We start from the raw sequence: 12,866 nt of genomic DNA, 5'->3' as shown, positions 1-12,866 counted from the left end.
GCTGGTATTGTTGAGCCTTGTGCTCCTCCTGAGGCAGTCTGTTGTTGGTCGTAGGTCGGCTGCTGGCCGCTCACACTTCACGCTGGTCACCGGCTGCTCATGACGGCACACGGTAGCCCACAGCAGCACACAGCAGCCGCAGCAGCTCAAGGCAACCTCCGGTTGCTCGTGACAGCCCAGCGCATGGAGAGCTGTTGTTCACAATCTTAGCTTTAGAGGGCGCAGTTCACTGGCCCATGTGGGAATCGAACTAGCGACACTGGCATTAGGAGCACTGCGCTCCAACCACCTGGGCCACCGGGCTAGCCCAAGATCTGTATGTTTTAAGAATGAGTTAATGATCTTATCCAAACTCTTATTCGTGATGAGTGGTCTTCCCCAGTGATGATAAAGTTGAGCATGAACATATCCTGTGGCATAACAATTCTGTTCCTAGGTGTGTACCCATCATAATACTCTGTTTCCCCGAAAATAAGACCTAGCCGGACAATCAGCTCTAATGCGTCTTCTGGAGCATACATTAATGTAAGAGCTGGTCTTATTTTACTATAATATAAGACCGGGTCTTATATAATATTTTTTTGCTCCCCCCAAAAGACGCATTAAATAATTTTTGCTCCAAAAGACGCATTAGAGCTGATTGTCCGGCTAGGTCTTATTTTCGGGAAAACACGGTAGCAGCACCAAAATACGGTACAGTGGAGAGGTACACTACCTGGGATCAGACCTCAGCTCTGCCACTTAACAGTTTTGTGACTTTTGGTGTTATTTAACCTCATTTTACCTCAGTGTCCTTTTTTGCAAATATAGTATATACCTAATCATATAGGGTTAGTATGAGGATTAAATAGTTTGTAAAGCCTTTCTTATGTTGAATGTTATGTAAATGTGACAATTACATATGTAGCAATGCATATGAATGTAAAAAGCACAATGTTGAGTAAAACAACCAAGTGGCAGAAAAATATATACAGTACCATGCATATAATGTTTAACAAAAGTTTAATAAAAAAATTGTTAAAACTTAGGAATATAGGTATCTTTTGTGGAGGGGGGAGGCAGCTGGGACAGGGAGGGACTCATAGGAGGTTTCTATTAAGCTTGGTGGTAGGTCACATGTGATTTTTATTTTCCTTGGCTGGACTACACATGTTTATTGTATTACATTTCATAAAAAAAAAAAAAAAGACGTAAAAATAAGTTTGGAATATATGGAGTTGAATTCTTCTTTGATGGAGGACTTCTCAGAGCATTGACGTTAATTTGTGTGTTGTCAGCTTCAGAGAGGGATATCGGAATTTTAGTGCTCTCCGTTTGGTCACGGAACCTTTTGGGTCTTAACATCTGACGTAGGACTATCTTATGTGATCGTTGATCTTTAGCTTGAGATTTAATGGCTAAATAGGCTTCTGTTTCACAGATGCACAAATTTTATTTAAACCATCTAGCACATACTAAGGTTTCTTTGCATTTTTAAAATCTTATGACCAGCATTGAAATATTTTATTAAAATTTTTTTCACAAGACTGAAATGTTTGCTTATATCTTTAATTGTGAAAATGCGTTTTTATTCTGAATTGCATTATTTCATTTCCTTTTATAGGAAGGAATTGTTGAAAATCTTTTCAAATGGGCCCGAGAGGCTGATCAGCCGTTGAGGACATATTCTACTGGATTGTTGGGAGGCGCTATGGAAAATCAAGACATTGCTGCCAACTACAGGGATGAAAATTCACAGCTGGTAAGCACTATGTTAAAATGAATTTTTGTGTAAGACGGGAGAGTATTCACAGGTTTTCTTCCTGCCACCTGAACTTGAATAGGTAGCTTTTATTTATTGCCTTGTTACTGGAGTGCAGCTGTAATTTCAACATTTCAAGATTACTTTTCATAAGAGTTTTGATTTTACTTTTTTAACTTGAAAATAACTTTTTTATCTTGTCAAGGATCATGATAATTTATATCAGACAAAGAATAGTACTATTTCCGTTCTCCAATATTTCTATTATGAAAAATTTTAAGCATAATTTTACAGTGAATAGCTGTATACACATCACTTAAATTGTGAACATTTCTCTATACTTATTACATATCCATCCATCCACTTAACCTTCTATCTATCCATTACTCTTTTTTTTAATGTAGTTCAAAGTATATTGCAGACATAATCCCTCTCTCTTTTTAAAACTAAGCACAATACCACATTTTAAGGTTGGGCCCCAAAATAAATACTTAAAAGGGAAAGTTAAAAAATAAATGATGAACTTGAAAAACAGATTATGTAATTATGTGGATGTAATTAATGTAGATACAGTGTCTAACAGAATATAACTTACAACAGATACAAGTTTGAGAAACTATCAAGTTTGATTTTCAAAGACACTTTAAAAAAAATTGTGAATAATCCCATGTCTGCTCTTTAAGTGTGATAGTCCAACTCAGCGTGACCCAGAGAGATCAGTTGTGAATGCTGTGTTTTATGTGCAGACCTCCTGGTTTGGGTTCTCTGGGAAATTTTATGACAAATGAGGCTTTTAGCTGTTGCTTATTTCATCAAGCTATAGGAATCAAGTCAATATATGTATTTATTAAATGTTTACTATTACCAGGCATTGGGATAACTGCATGAGTATCTAATTCTCCGTGAAGGGAAATAAAAATTATTTATTAAGAATCATTTAAATTAAGATGCAGTAGAGACAACCTCTTTTATTCTAATACCTATCTGTTGATAGGTAGCAATAGTACTTCGAAGACTGCGGGAGCTACAGCTTCAAGAAGTGGGTTTGCGGCAAGAAAGCAAGCGGCCCAGCCCGCGAAAGCTCTCCTCTGAAGCCCTTCTGCCTCTGGATGAAGAAGCTGTGGATATGGACTATGGCGGCATGGCTGTAGATGTAGTGGATGGTGAACAAGAGGAAGCCTCTGGACACATGGAGATCTCCTTTCATCTTGACTCAGGCCACAAGACGAGTAGTAGAGTGAACTCAGCAACCAAACCTGAGGAAGGAGGATTGAGGAAAAACAAGTCAGCAAAACAGGCTGACAGAGAGAGCTTTAGGAAAGCCAAGCAAAAATTGGGTTTCTCATCATCTGATCCAGATCGCATGTTTGTTGAGCTGTCTAATAGCAGCTGGTCAGAAATGTCCCCCTGGGTGATTGGCACCAATTATACCCTTTATCCTATGACTCCTGCTATTGAGCAACGACTTATTCTCCAGTATTTGACCCCTCTAGGAGAATACCAGGAGGTAAGCTAATTGGGAAGAGTACTGTTCACACTTTGGGACTACTGTGTTTATTTCTGTGATATTTTATGGTAGCGTTTTATACACTGATCCGTTTTTACTCTAATACAAAAAAGTCTTGGCCCCAAACGGATAAACTTGCATGCAGCTCACTTCTGATAAGGCCTATTTGATCAGAGTGTGTTCATATGTTTCTCTTCATAAAGGAGGTGGGCAAGAGGTAACTCATTTCTTTAATCTTCTGTCCTCATAATGGAGTAGGGAGGGAGTAGGTGAAAATAAAGTCAAGCATTAAGACTTGTTTTTGGTGTTTATTTCAGTTACTTCCCATATTCATGCAACTTGGATCACGGGAGTTGATGATGTTCTATATTGACCTGAAACAGACTAATGATGTCTTGCTTACGTTTGAGGCACTCAAGGTAAAGGTCTTAAAAATATTTGGCCACTGAGCATTTTTATGGCCGTGGATGTGCCTGTGTGTATTTGGTATATAGCATCTCTGGGTTTTATTGCTCAGGGCATTCTATTGCCAGATGTGTCAAAATAGGTACAAATGAAAAATTCTTATTTCAATAGAAGAGATGAGGCTTACCAAGTTCCTCCACAGAAATTCAGGGCTTAATTCTAGAGGGTTAAATGTTACAGTAGAAATGGAGTCTAGATCTAGGAGTGGCCTCAGTTAGTGTTGCTGAATAGACATGGAAAACTGCGTGCATAGTACCTTATGTCCTATTGTCTTTTAGATATTCACCCTGGCAGCCAACAGTACTTTTTCTAAATTTTTAACTAGGTACGTATTGAATGATGATAGATAGATTATCTAGGGTGAACAAAATCTAAACCAGAAAATAAGTAAAGAGCGCATACCCAAATTCAGTAAAGGTAAATGATTTCCTAGGCTAAATACGGGAGGGCAGGTTAGTGTAGCCCACCAAATTCATACCTATCCATGATGATTAAGGTAATCTGAATGGAGAGAGAGAAGTTGAATGAATAACGTTAGGGCTATCATACAGTTCTACTCAACAGGCTACTAATGAACAGAGTAACATTTTGTGATGTTTATGATATTAAATAAATCAAGAATGTCGTTTCTGGATGGGTTAAGAGAGACGGGCATATAAACTTATGATTTCTTTTAGATATTATAGAAGTGAAAGAATTGCGGGGCACAGAGGAAGGAGTGGTCTGTTGTCTCTGAGAAATAGTGGTTTTCCAGAAAAGACCCTTGAAAAAGAGATAATGCTCTCTCTCTCTCTGGGTCTTTAAAATCACAACTGTATTCTTGATATTCCAGGGCTATACTGTGGTAATAGAAATGTTCTATGTCTGTACTGTTTAATACAGTGGCTGGTAGCCATATGTGAACACTTAAAATGTAGCTAGTGCCACAGAGGCACTTCAATTTTACCTTAATTTTTATGAATATTAATCTAGCCATGTGTAGCCAGTGACTACTGCATTGGATAACACAGTTCCAGAGTATATTGGAATGAAATAGAAGGGAGAAATTTGCCGTTCAGACCCCAGAAATTTTAAATTTGGAGAGGTCAGACATATTTTGGAGTAACGTGTTATCCCTGTGGGTGAGGTGTGTGTGTGTGAACTCATGATTATACTTGGAGCCAGGGGCTGAAGTTGGAGGTCACAGTTGTCTCCAGTGGCCCAGTTGGTTTTTAGATGCAGCATCTGGTCCTGAGCAGGAGCTAGAAGAAGAAGGGATTTGGACAGTTGCTGTTTCTATAGGTTTTTGTGTGAGGAATTGTAATAGATGTTGTTATTCAACTGTTTCCATGCAAAGTCATATGTGGAATTAAAATGAAATAAGGATAAACAGAAAAATCGCAAGAGATCCTTATTTTAGGGAAACAGAAGGCTACAAAGTATACTGTTCAAAAGGAAGACTCAGTTGTGTAGAATAGACAGTTGAAGTTAGTAAACTGAAGAACTAGACCTTATCTGGAAATAGACTGTAAGGAGAAAAATCTTTGCCTGCACGAGTGAGAGGAGCCAGGTTATAGGCTGTGTTGAGCCGAATAGAACTGAGGTTCTTGGTAAAGGTTGAACCTGCTCGTTCTGTTTCCCCACCTACCTATCCCGGCAGTTGAACTGCTACTTTATGGTAGCGACATTATGAGAAAACCCATACGCAGTGGCCTAAATGTTAGAGGGGAACCATACGTGGTTTAGCTGCTTCTTGGAGAAATAACTGGACGGGAGTGTGGTCGAGGTTTGTGTAACAGACGAAAAATAGAGTAACGAGGGAAGGGATTCGAATTACTGTAAAGATGAGTCTGAGTCTGGGCGGTGGGACAATTTCTGAAGAGGGTACGGCATCTGTTATTTTTGCCATTGACCTTGGTGAGATCCACACAGGTACCAAATCATATAATTGTAAATCTGTGTTGTCTTGTTTACCTTGTGCTTGTGTCACCACCCGAAGACTCCTTGGCATGAGAAACAGGAGGGGGAGCTCTAGCTCTCCCAAGGCCCTTCCACATTGCTGCTTGCGTTGCACTTCCTGCCCTTAAAATTGCCCAGGAGATAGGGTCCACCCAGACAGGCTAGTGGGAATGGAATAGAAAGTTAACAAAACTTAAAGATACTGAACTTTTAAAAGTCTATTTAAAGTGCATTCTGATTAGTTCTGAAAGTTTACTAGTTCTGATAAATTTGCTAAAGACTGTTCTTCGGCGATATATTTAGGATTAGTTTAAATGAAGGCAAACTTGGGGTTTTATTAGATGATAATAAATAGTGACTGAGCCAAAGCTAGAGCATAGAGCTGATTATGTTAAAAGGATTAAATGGGAAGGTTACCACAAATCCTTTAGGGAAGCTGTGTAATAATAAAATGGCTGTTGTGTTATGTCATTACTTACAGCAGGATTTTTCATTTCTTGGTTTTCACCTTTGTGAAAACCTTTTGTATTGGAAGGGAATGTTATGGAATCTTAACAGTGTTTTTCGTTTATTTGTTCCCCTTAAGCAATATGGGTTTTACTTCTGTTGTGAATGAGTTGTTTTCTGTTTCACAGGATTCCTTGTATTTAGCAGCTTAATTTACTATTTTGTGAATTGAGCGCATGCTTGTTCTAGATTGTCCTATGGTAACATGTCTTTGTTTAGCACCTAGCATCTCTCCTGCTCCATAACAAGTTTGCCACAGAATTTGTAGCACATGGTGGAGTACAGAAATTACTGGAAATTCCTCGTCCTTCTATGGCTGCAACTGGTGTATCCATGTGCTTGTATTACCTGTCCTACAACCAGGATGCCATGGAAAGAGTAAGTCCAGTACATTCAGGTATATGGGAATGGGGTGGGGGGCAGCTTACCATATTCACAGAACAAGTTGGGGATAAGAAAAACTGAGTATTGGATTAAATTTTGATGAAAGAAGCGAGGAACCTGAATGTCTGGTCTTTACAAAGCATCCTAAAAATGTAAAATTGTTTAGTAATAGTCGATTTTTTTCTGACTCTGAGGTGGGGAAGCAAGACGGCTTGGGGTTTGGGAGCATTATTTAGTTTTTATCTTAGGCAAAACTAAATTGCCTAAGGATTGTTAAGATTAGTCTTCAGGCGTTTTTCAGATGTCCCTCAGTGGAGTTACATTTTGCATTTTTTAGTCAATTTATTATAAAAACAACAGATGCTGCTTTTTGTATGTTAACAAATAGTTTTTTCTTGTTTTTGTTACTAACAAGTATTTGTGGTGGAGATCATTCCAGTTGTTCTCAGGGCTCTAATGGTTCCAGTCTGGTTCTCCTGTTTTTTTCAGTTTAGTCCTTCTTATTTACTGATTTTAAAAAAATGTAAGTAGATCGTACTTTTGAAAAGTAATGGGTCCCGAGAGACCCCCTAAGGAAGCTCTTGTCATTTCTATGCCTGGAACATTTTTCTAATATTCTGGGTTGGTATGGCTTTTTTTGGTAGAGTGAAGTTGGTAAGTTCTTTATTCATTTTTGTATATGTATTAATAAGGTAATATTTTATTTTAATTATTTTCCCTCTTGAGATCAACATTATGTGAGGATATATACTCTTTTGAGAACAGTAAACTACTCTGTGTGTATCTACAAAAGCAATTATGGCTAAGAGAAAAAGTACCAAGCAAACCTGGGAAGTGGTTTAGAATTCCTTGTCTGACCCACAGGAGACATCAGAATGTGTGTGAATGGATCGTTGAGCCAATGGCTGCTAAACTTGTAGACTTCAGAGTCAGAAGGCTCAGCTGCTTTTGTCACCCTGGGAAGTCCTCCACCTCTCAGAACCTCTTCCTCGTCTGTTAAGTGGGAATCCTAGTACCTATTTAACAGGGCATTGTGAGTGTTAAAGGATGTAAATATTTGCAAAATGTAGTACTCAGGAAGTATAGGTTGAATTTAAATTATTAATCTAAATGTAGGTTGTTTCAGGCTTGAAATCTGTTGTTATAAAACTTCATTTTTAATTTAGCTTTAAACTCAGATTGACTTGACCAAGAGTGATCATTGTGTTGTGCAAAAGTATCTGTCTCTACACTGCTGAATTTTTCATTTCTTTCAAAGGTTCCTTTACCGCTAAATTTTAAAATTGTCTTATTTTTATTTTTTGCAGGTTTGCATGCATCCCCACAATGTTCTGTCTGATGTGGTGAACTATACCCTGTGGTTAATGGAATGTTCTCATGCCTCGGGATGCTGCCATGCTACCATGTTTTTCTCAATCTGCTTCTCCTTCCGGGCTGTGTTGGAGCTCTTTGACCGCTACGATGGTCTTCGTCGTCTGGTGAACTTGGTGAGGTTCTTCAGTGGCTTCTCTTTGCAAGGAATAGGGCTCCTACTTGTCTTGGCTGCCCTTCAGCAGCATTGAGGAGAGGAAGCTTCTGACTGGAGGAATTTTGCTGTCATTTTTTGTGGATGAAGTCCCTCCCTCCCGCTGCCCCATCAGCCACAAGTTTCTCTTCCTCTTAGGTATTTAGAGGACTCTGCCATTATAGACATGCCTCAAATATAGTAATCTCATAGGGGGATTGCTGTCGATAATCTTAATATTCTAAAAGCAAAAGGTTTTATGCCTGTACGTCTTTAATGTTTTGCTACTCTTAGCATGTATAGACAGATATACTTGGATGTTTGTCAATCTTGTTGTGCATAAAAGTTTACTGAAATCTTTTTCCTCCTTTTATGTTTCTCTTCCTGCTTATTCGCCCCTCTCTTTTCCCCATTCTTTTGCTTCTTTCTTAATAGATCAGTACTTTGGAGATTCTAAATTTGGAAGATCAGGGTGCACTTCTGAGTGATGATGAAATATTTGCTAGCCGCCAAACTGGGAAGCATACCTGTATGGCCTTGCGCAAGTACTTTGAGGCTCACCTGGCCATTAAATTGGAACAAGTAAAGCAGTCACTTCAGAGGACTGAAGGTGGCATTCTTGTCCATCCCCAACCGCCATACAAGGTGAGAGGAGCTTGACTTAAAAGGGAAAGTTGTTAACACACTCTGGAGCAATCGTGGGCCTGAAACTCACATTCAGATCAGTGGAGTCTATGCGGGATGTGCTTCGTTGGATTATACTTGCCCTGTTTGGAGGCAGAATACCTGAGAATGGATGTAACAGGATTTGAAAGATTTATTTTGTCCGCAGTTGTAATTTGCTACTTCTGTGGGATATTAGAACTAAAAGATGAACTGAAGTGTGTACAAAAAGGCTGTCTTTTATGAAAAATACTAGATGTCCTACTTAATGTGTGAAATTTCTTTTCTGAAAGGGTGTGTCTCTTAACTCCACTTCTCTTATTTTTGAGGTTGCTGTGTTTTAAGATGAAGATTAGTATCTGAATGTTTTAAAAACCACAAATTGAAGAGAAACCAATTATTTTACATGGTGCGTTTTTTTCTTCTTAAGCTGTGAAATATATGCACCAACAAACTGAACATTTTGTTACCTTTTTGGACAAAGTACGAGTTCAGTTATAAATGAAAGCTTAAACATATATATTCAATATTTCACATGTGGGCTATTGACTCAAGAATTTTGTGGAATTTAAAAGCTATTATTACTTACCTTTATTATTTGTGAAATCTGTTGGCCACTGAGCTGTTCTGGAGAAGGTAGCAGGCAGATGATAAAGTTTGTAATAATATGTATCTCTCCTTATAGGCATGTTCGTATACTCATGAACAGATTGTGGAAATGATGGAGTTTTTGATAGAATATGGCCCAGCACAGCTATATTGGGAACCAGCTGAAGTGTTCCTCAAGCTTTCTTGTGTCCAACTCTTGTTGCAGCTTATTTCTATTGCCTGCAATTGGAAGACCTATTATGCAAGGTGGGACCAGAAAGAGGTTTCAGATGAAGTTAGATTCTGCTTTTTGTGGAAGTTGATGTTGGTTTGCATATAGTGTATGTGTAACAAACATTTGTTGAACTGAATTGGAATTTTGGACTTGAATCTGAGAAACTAGATTAAACATGATAATATTTTTAATTTACACAGTGTTTGTTTATATTTATGGTCTTGGTGATCATAAATATTGCACAATAGGCAGGGAGCAACATCTGTACTCTGAGAAGTTACATAATTTACATGGCTATAGCTCTAGAGGCGGGGTTGAAATCCTGTCTTAATACTGGAGTCCAGTATTCTTTGGTACTTTAAATGTCTCTCTACTGCTTGACAACCATATGTAATGTTTATCTTACCTTCACATAAAACTGTTTTTTGCTTTTGTTGTGATTTTCACAGTTCAGTCAAAAGCAGAGTAAAGCAGGACAAGGCTCAGAAAAGTACAGCTGATAGAATCAGGAGATTGGGTGGGTTCTAGAGGAGGAGGATATAAAAGGAATTAAGACTGTGTTTTGGAAAAGATGGAGTCTGAAGAGAAAATAGTGACAAGGTATATATACATAGTGGTTCTTTATCTTCTTTTCCTGTTTGCCCATTGCCATAAAGAGAAGAGAGGTTTATTTATGATGCATGTAGCTTGTTTGCAAAACCCAGAACATTAAATCTAGGGGGATACTTTTGGAGCAGCCGTTTTCAAACTTTTTGGTCTCAGGGACCATTTCACTGTATTAAAAATTATCGAGAACCCCAAAGAACTTTAGTTTTTGTGTTGTATCTATTGATATTTACCATATATGACATTAAAACTGAGAAAATATGAGAATATTTATTTATTATTTAAAAATAATATGAACCTATTGCATGTTAGCATTTTTTTATGAAAAATTTCCAAAATAAAACCAAATTTCAGCAAGTTTTAAAAATGTCTGGCTTAATATCTCATATCTGCTTCTGTATTCAGTCTTTTGTGACATCACACATGATATAACCTCTGGAAAGCTCCATTATACAGTTGTGAGATAATAAGAGTGAGAAAGGAGAATAACATCTTAGTATTATGAAACTAGTTTTTATATCATATGACCTAAAAGGGTCTCAGAGACTCCCAAGGGTTCCCTAACCACACTTTGAGAACCACTGTTTTAGAGTATTAAAGTAAGTTATTATATTTACTTTGAGAACTTTACTTAAAAGATGATTAAAGCTCAAAAGATAATGAAGAAGATTATATAAATACATTTTTGGACTGGTAAATACATATTTGGATTATTAAAATATAAATTGAATATATCCTTTAAAAGTTTATTTTTAAAAATAAAATTACTTGTTTCTGCTTAGAATATATAAAACCTTATAAAGAGAAAAAAAAAGAAAATAAAATTGTTCTTAGCCTGTTAATTTCTTTGTAATCCATTTTCTATAGTATATGTAAATATACATAATTGGGATTATAGTATTTAATTAAATTCATCTTTTTAATGAAATATTTCAAAATATATAAAGGTGCATATGTACATATGTACATACATACACTCATATGTATATATATGTGCACATATATATACATATATATTTGTATGTACGTATATAACAACTACTCCATACCTAGGGCTGGCATGTTGCTATATTTGCTTCTTTCTCAGTTCCTTTTCATTTTCTGCCTCAGAGTGACACTCTTCTGAATTTGGAGTACATTGTTTCCATTCATATTTTTTATACTATACATTTGTGTGTGTACATAAACAATAATATAGTATTCCTGTGTGCTTATAAATTATATAAATATTATTCTGTATGCATTGTTTGCAGCTTTTTTTGCCCTTATGTTTTTGAGATTTATACATGTTGACGTTTATTTGAACTCTTGTATTTCTATCTACAGTTTATTCTCCTATTGATGGACATGTAGTGTTTTGGGGTTTTGTTTGTTTTTTGCTATCAAATGGTACCACGAACCACTTTTTGGAGTCTGTAGAGGATATGATGTGTACACCCTGGGTTGTAGGGTGTCTGCATTTCATCTTTATTGGTTGTTGCCAAATTGCTTGGAAAATGATCTTACCATTTTCTTCTCCCACCAGAGGTATATGGGAGTTTTAATTTCTCTACCTTGTTGCCAATACATGGTATTGTCACATTTAAAATTTTACATCTTATGTTTTCTGTTTCATTAGCGTTGTATTTTGAGCCTTTTCCCTTGTCCTTTAAGACGTCTTTGAAAAGTTATCAATAGCTGCGGAGTAGTACATCGTATGATTGTGTCGTAACAATATGTATTTCTGTTGTCTATGTAGATTTTCTAATTCTTTTACTATTTTAAATGATGTGATAATGGACATCTTAATACAAAAATACTTGTTTGTACTTCTGATTATTTCCTTAGGAAAGATTCCAAGAGTTGAAATTCCTGAGCCAAAGGTTATAAACAAAATAAGAATCTTGTTCCATATTTCAGGATTATTTTTTAAAAGGAGAGCCCCAAATTATTTCCCCACCAAAAGTTTGAGAGTATTCATCTCTATACATCCTCACCAGAATTGTTTTTAATCTTAGTTTGATAGGTGAAAATTCCATCCTCATGTTTTTTAAAAGTAATGCCATGGTGACTTACAAATCCTCTTGATGTTATGACTAGGGATCGAGCCAACTGGTAGTAGTTCTGATCCATTGCCTCTCTCTCTCTGTAGCTGTGTTGTTTCTGTGGATTTATCCTATTTCCCTTTGACTAATTCTTCTTCCTGTCCAGGAATGACACTGTGCGCTTTGCTTTGGATGTCCTGGCTATTCTTACTGTTGTGCCAAAAATCCAGCTCCAGTTGGCAGAATCAGTGGACGTACTAGATGAGGCTGGCTCCACAGTCTCCACTGTAGGTAGGTTGTACCTTGCCATTTTTGTTACTTCTTGGACTGGATTTGTTTTCCTTTGTTTTTCTGGTTGTGGTTACTTACCTGACCTAGTTTTGCAGTATTCAGCAGAAGGCAGTAGGATGGTACCAAGTCTGTCCCTTCTCAGTCATGCCAGACAGCTTTATTTAAGGGAGTCGTTAATGAACTCAGTGGTATGCGCCTTTCTGCTATCGTGGTACATGTACATTCCTGAAAACCTTGTACTTTGCAGAGTCTTGTGCTAAAAGTAAGTTTTATAGGAAAAATGGTTGGGGAGAGTAAAAAACTTAAGCAACTTTGTAATCTGAGCCCTAATAAAGTCAGTAATTGGCAAGCAGCTCAGAATGGATAAAAGCTGTCATACACAAAAACGAAAATACACTTTGTTTGAAAATACA

At 37.1% G+C, this 12,866-nt stretch overlaps 1 protein-coding gene across 1 annotated transcript in view; it reads left to right on the top strand.

Annotated features, from left to right (window-relative positions):
* Positions 1-12,866, top strand: part of DCAF1 (DDB1 and CUL4 associated factor 1) — a 68,798-nt gene that overhangs the window by 17,973 nt on the left and 37,959 nt on the right. Inside the window, exons 6-13 of the mRNA XM_081071639.1 lie at positions 1,604-1,741; positions 2,736-3,248; positions 3,566-3,667; positions 6,378-6,536; positions 7,850-8,029; positions 8,482-8,691; positions 9,395-9,564; positions 12,329-12,453. Of these exons, the coding sequence (XP_080927765.1) occupies positions 1,604-1,741; positions 2,736-3,248; positions 3,566-3,667; positions 6,378-6,536; positions 7,850-8,029; positions 8,482-8,691; positions 9,395-9,564; positions 12,329-12,453 (1,597 nt within the window). The remainder of the gene's footprint in view (positions 1-1,603; positions 1,742-2,735; positions 3,249-3,565; positions 3,668-6,377; positions 6,537-7,849; positions 8,030-8,481; positions 8,692-9,394; positions 9,565-12,328; positions 12,454-12,866) is intronic.

The sequence above is a fragment of the Rhinolophus hipposideros genome, assembly GCF_964194185.1.
Source record: "Rhinolophus hipposideros genome assembly, chromosome: 14".
In the NCBI taxonomy this organism is placed as follows: Eukaryota; Metazoa; Chordata; class Mammalia; order Chiroptera; family Rhinolophidae; genus Rhinolophus; species Rhinolophus hipposideros.
This window is presented reverse-complemented; position numbering and strand designations above follow the sequence as displayed.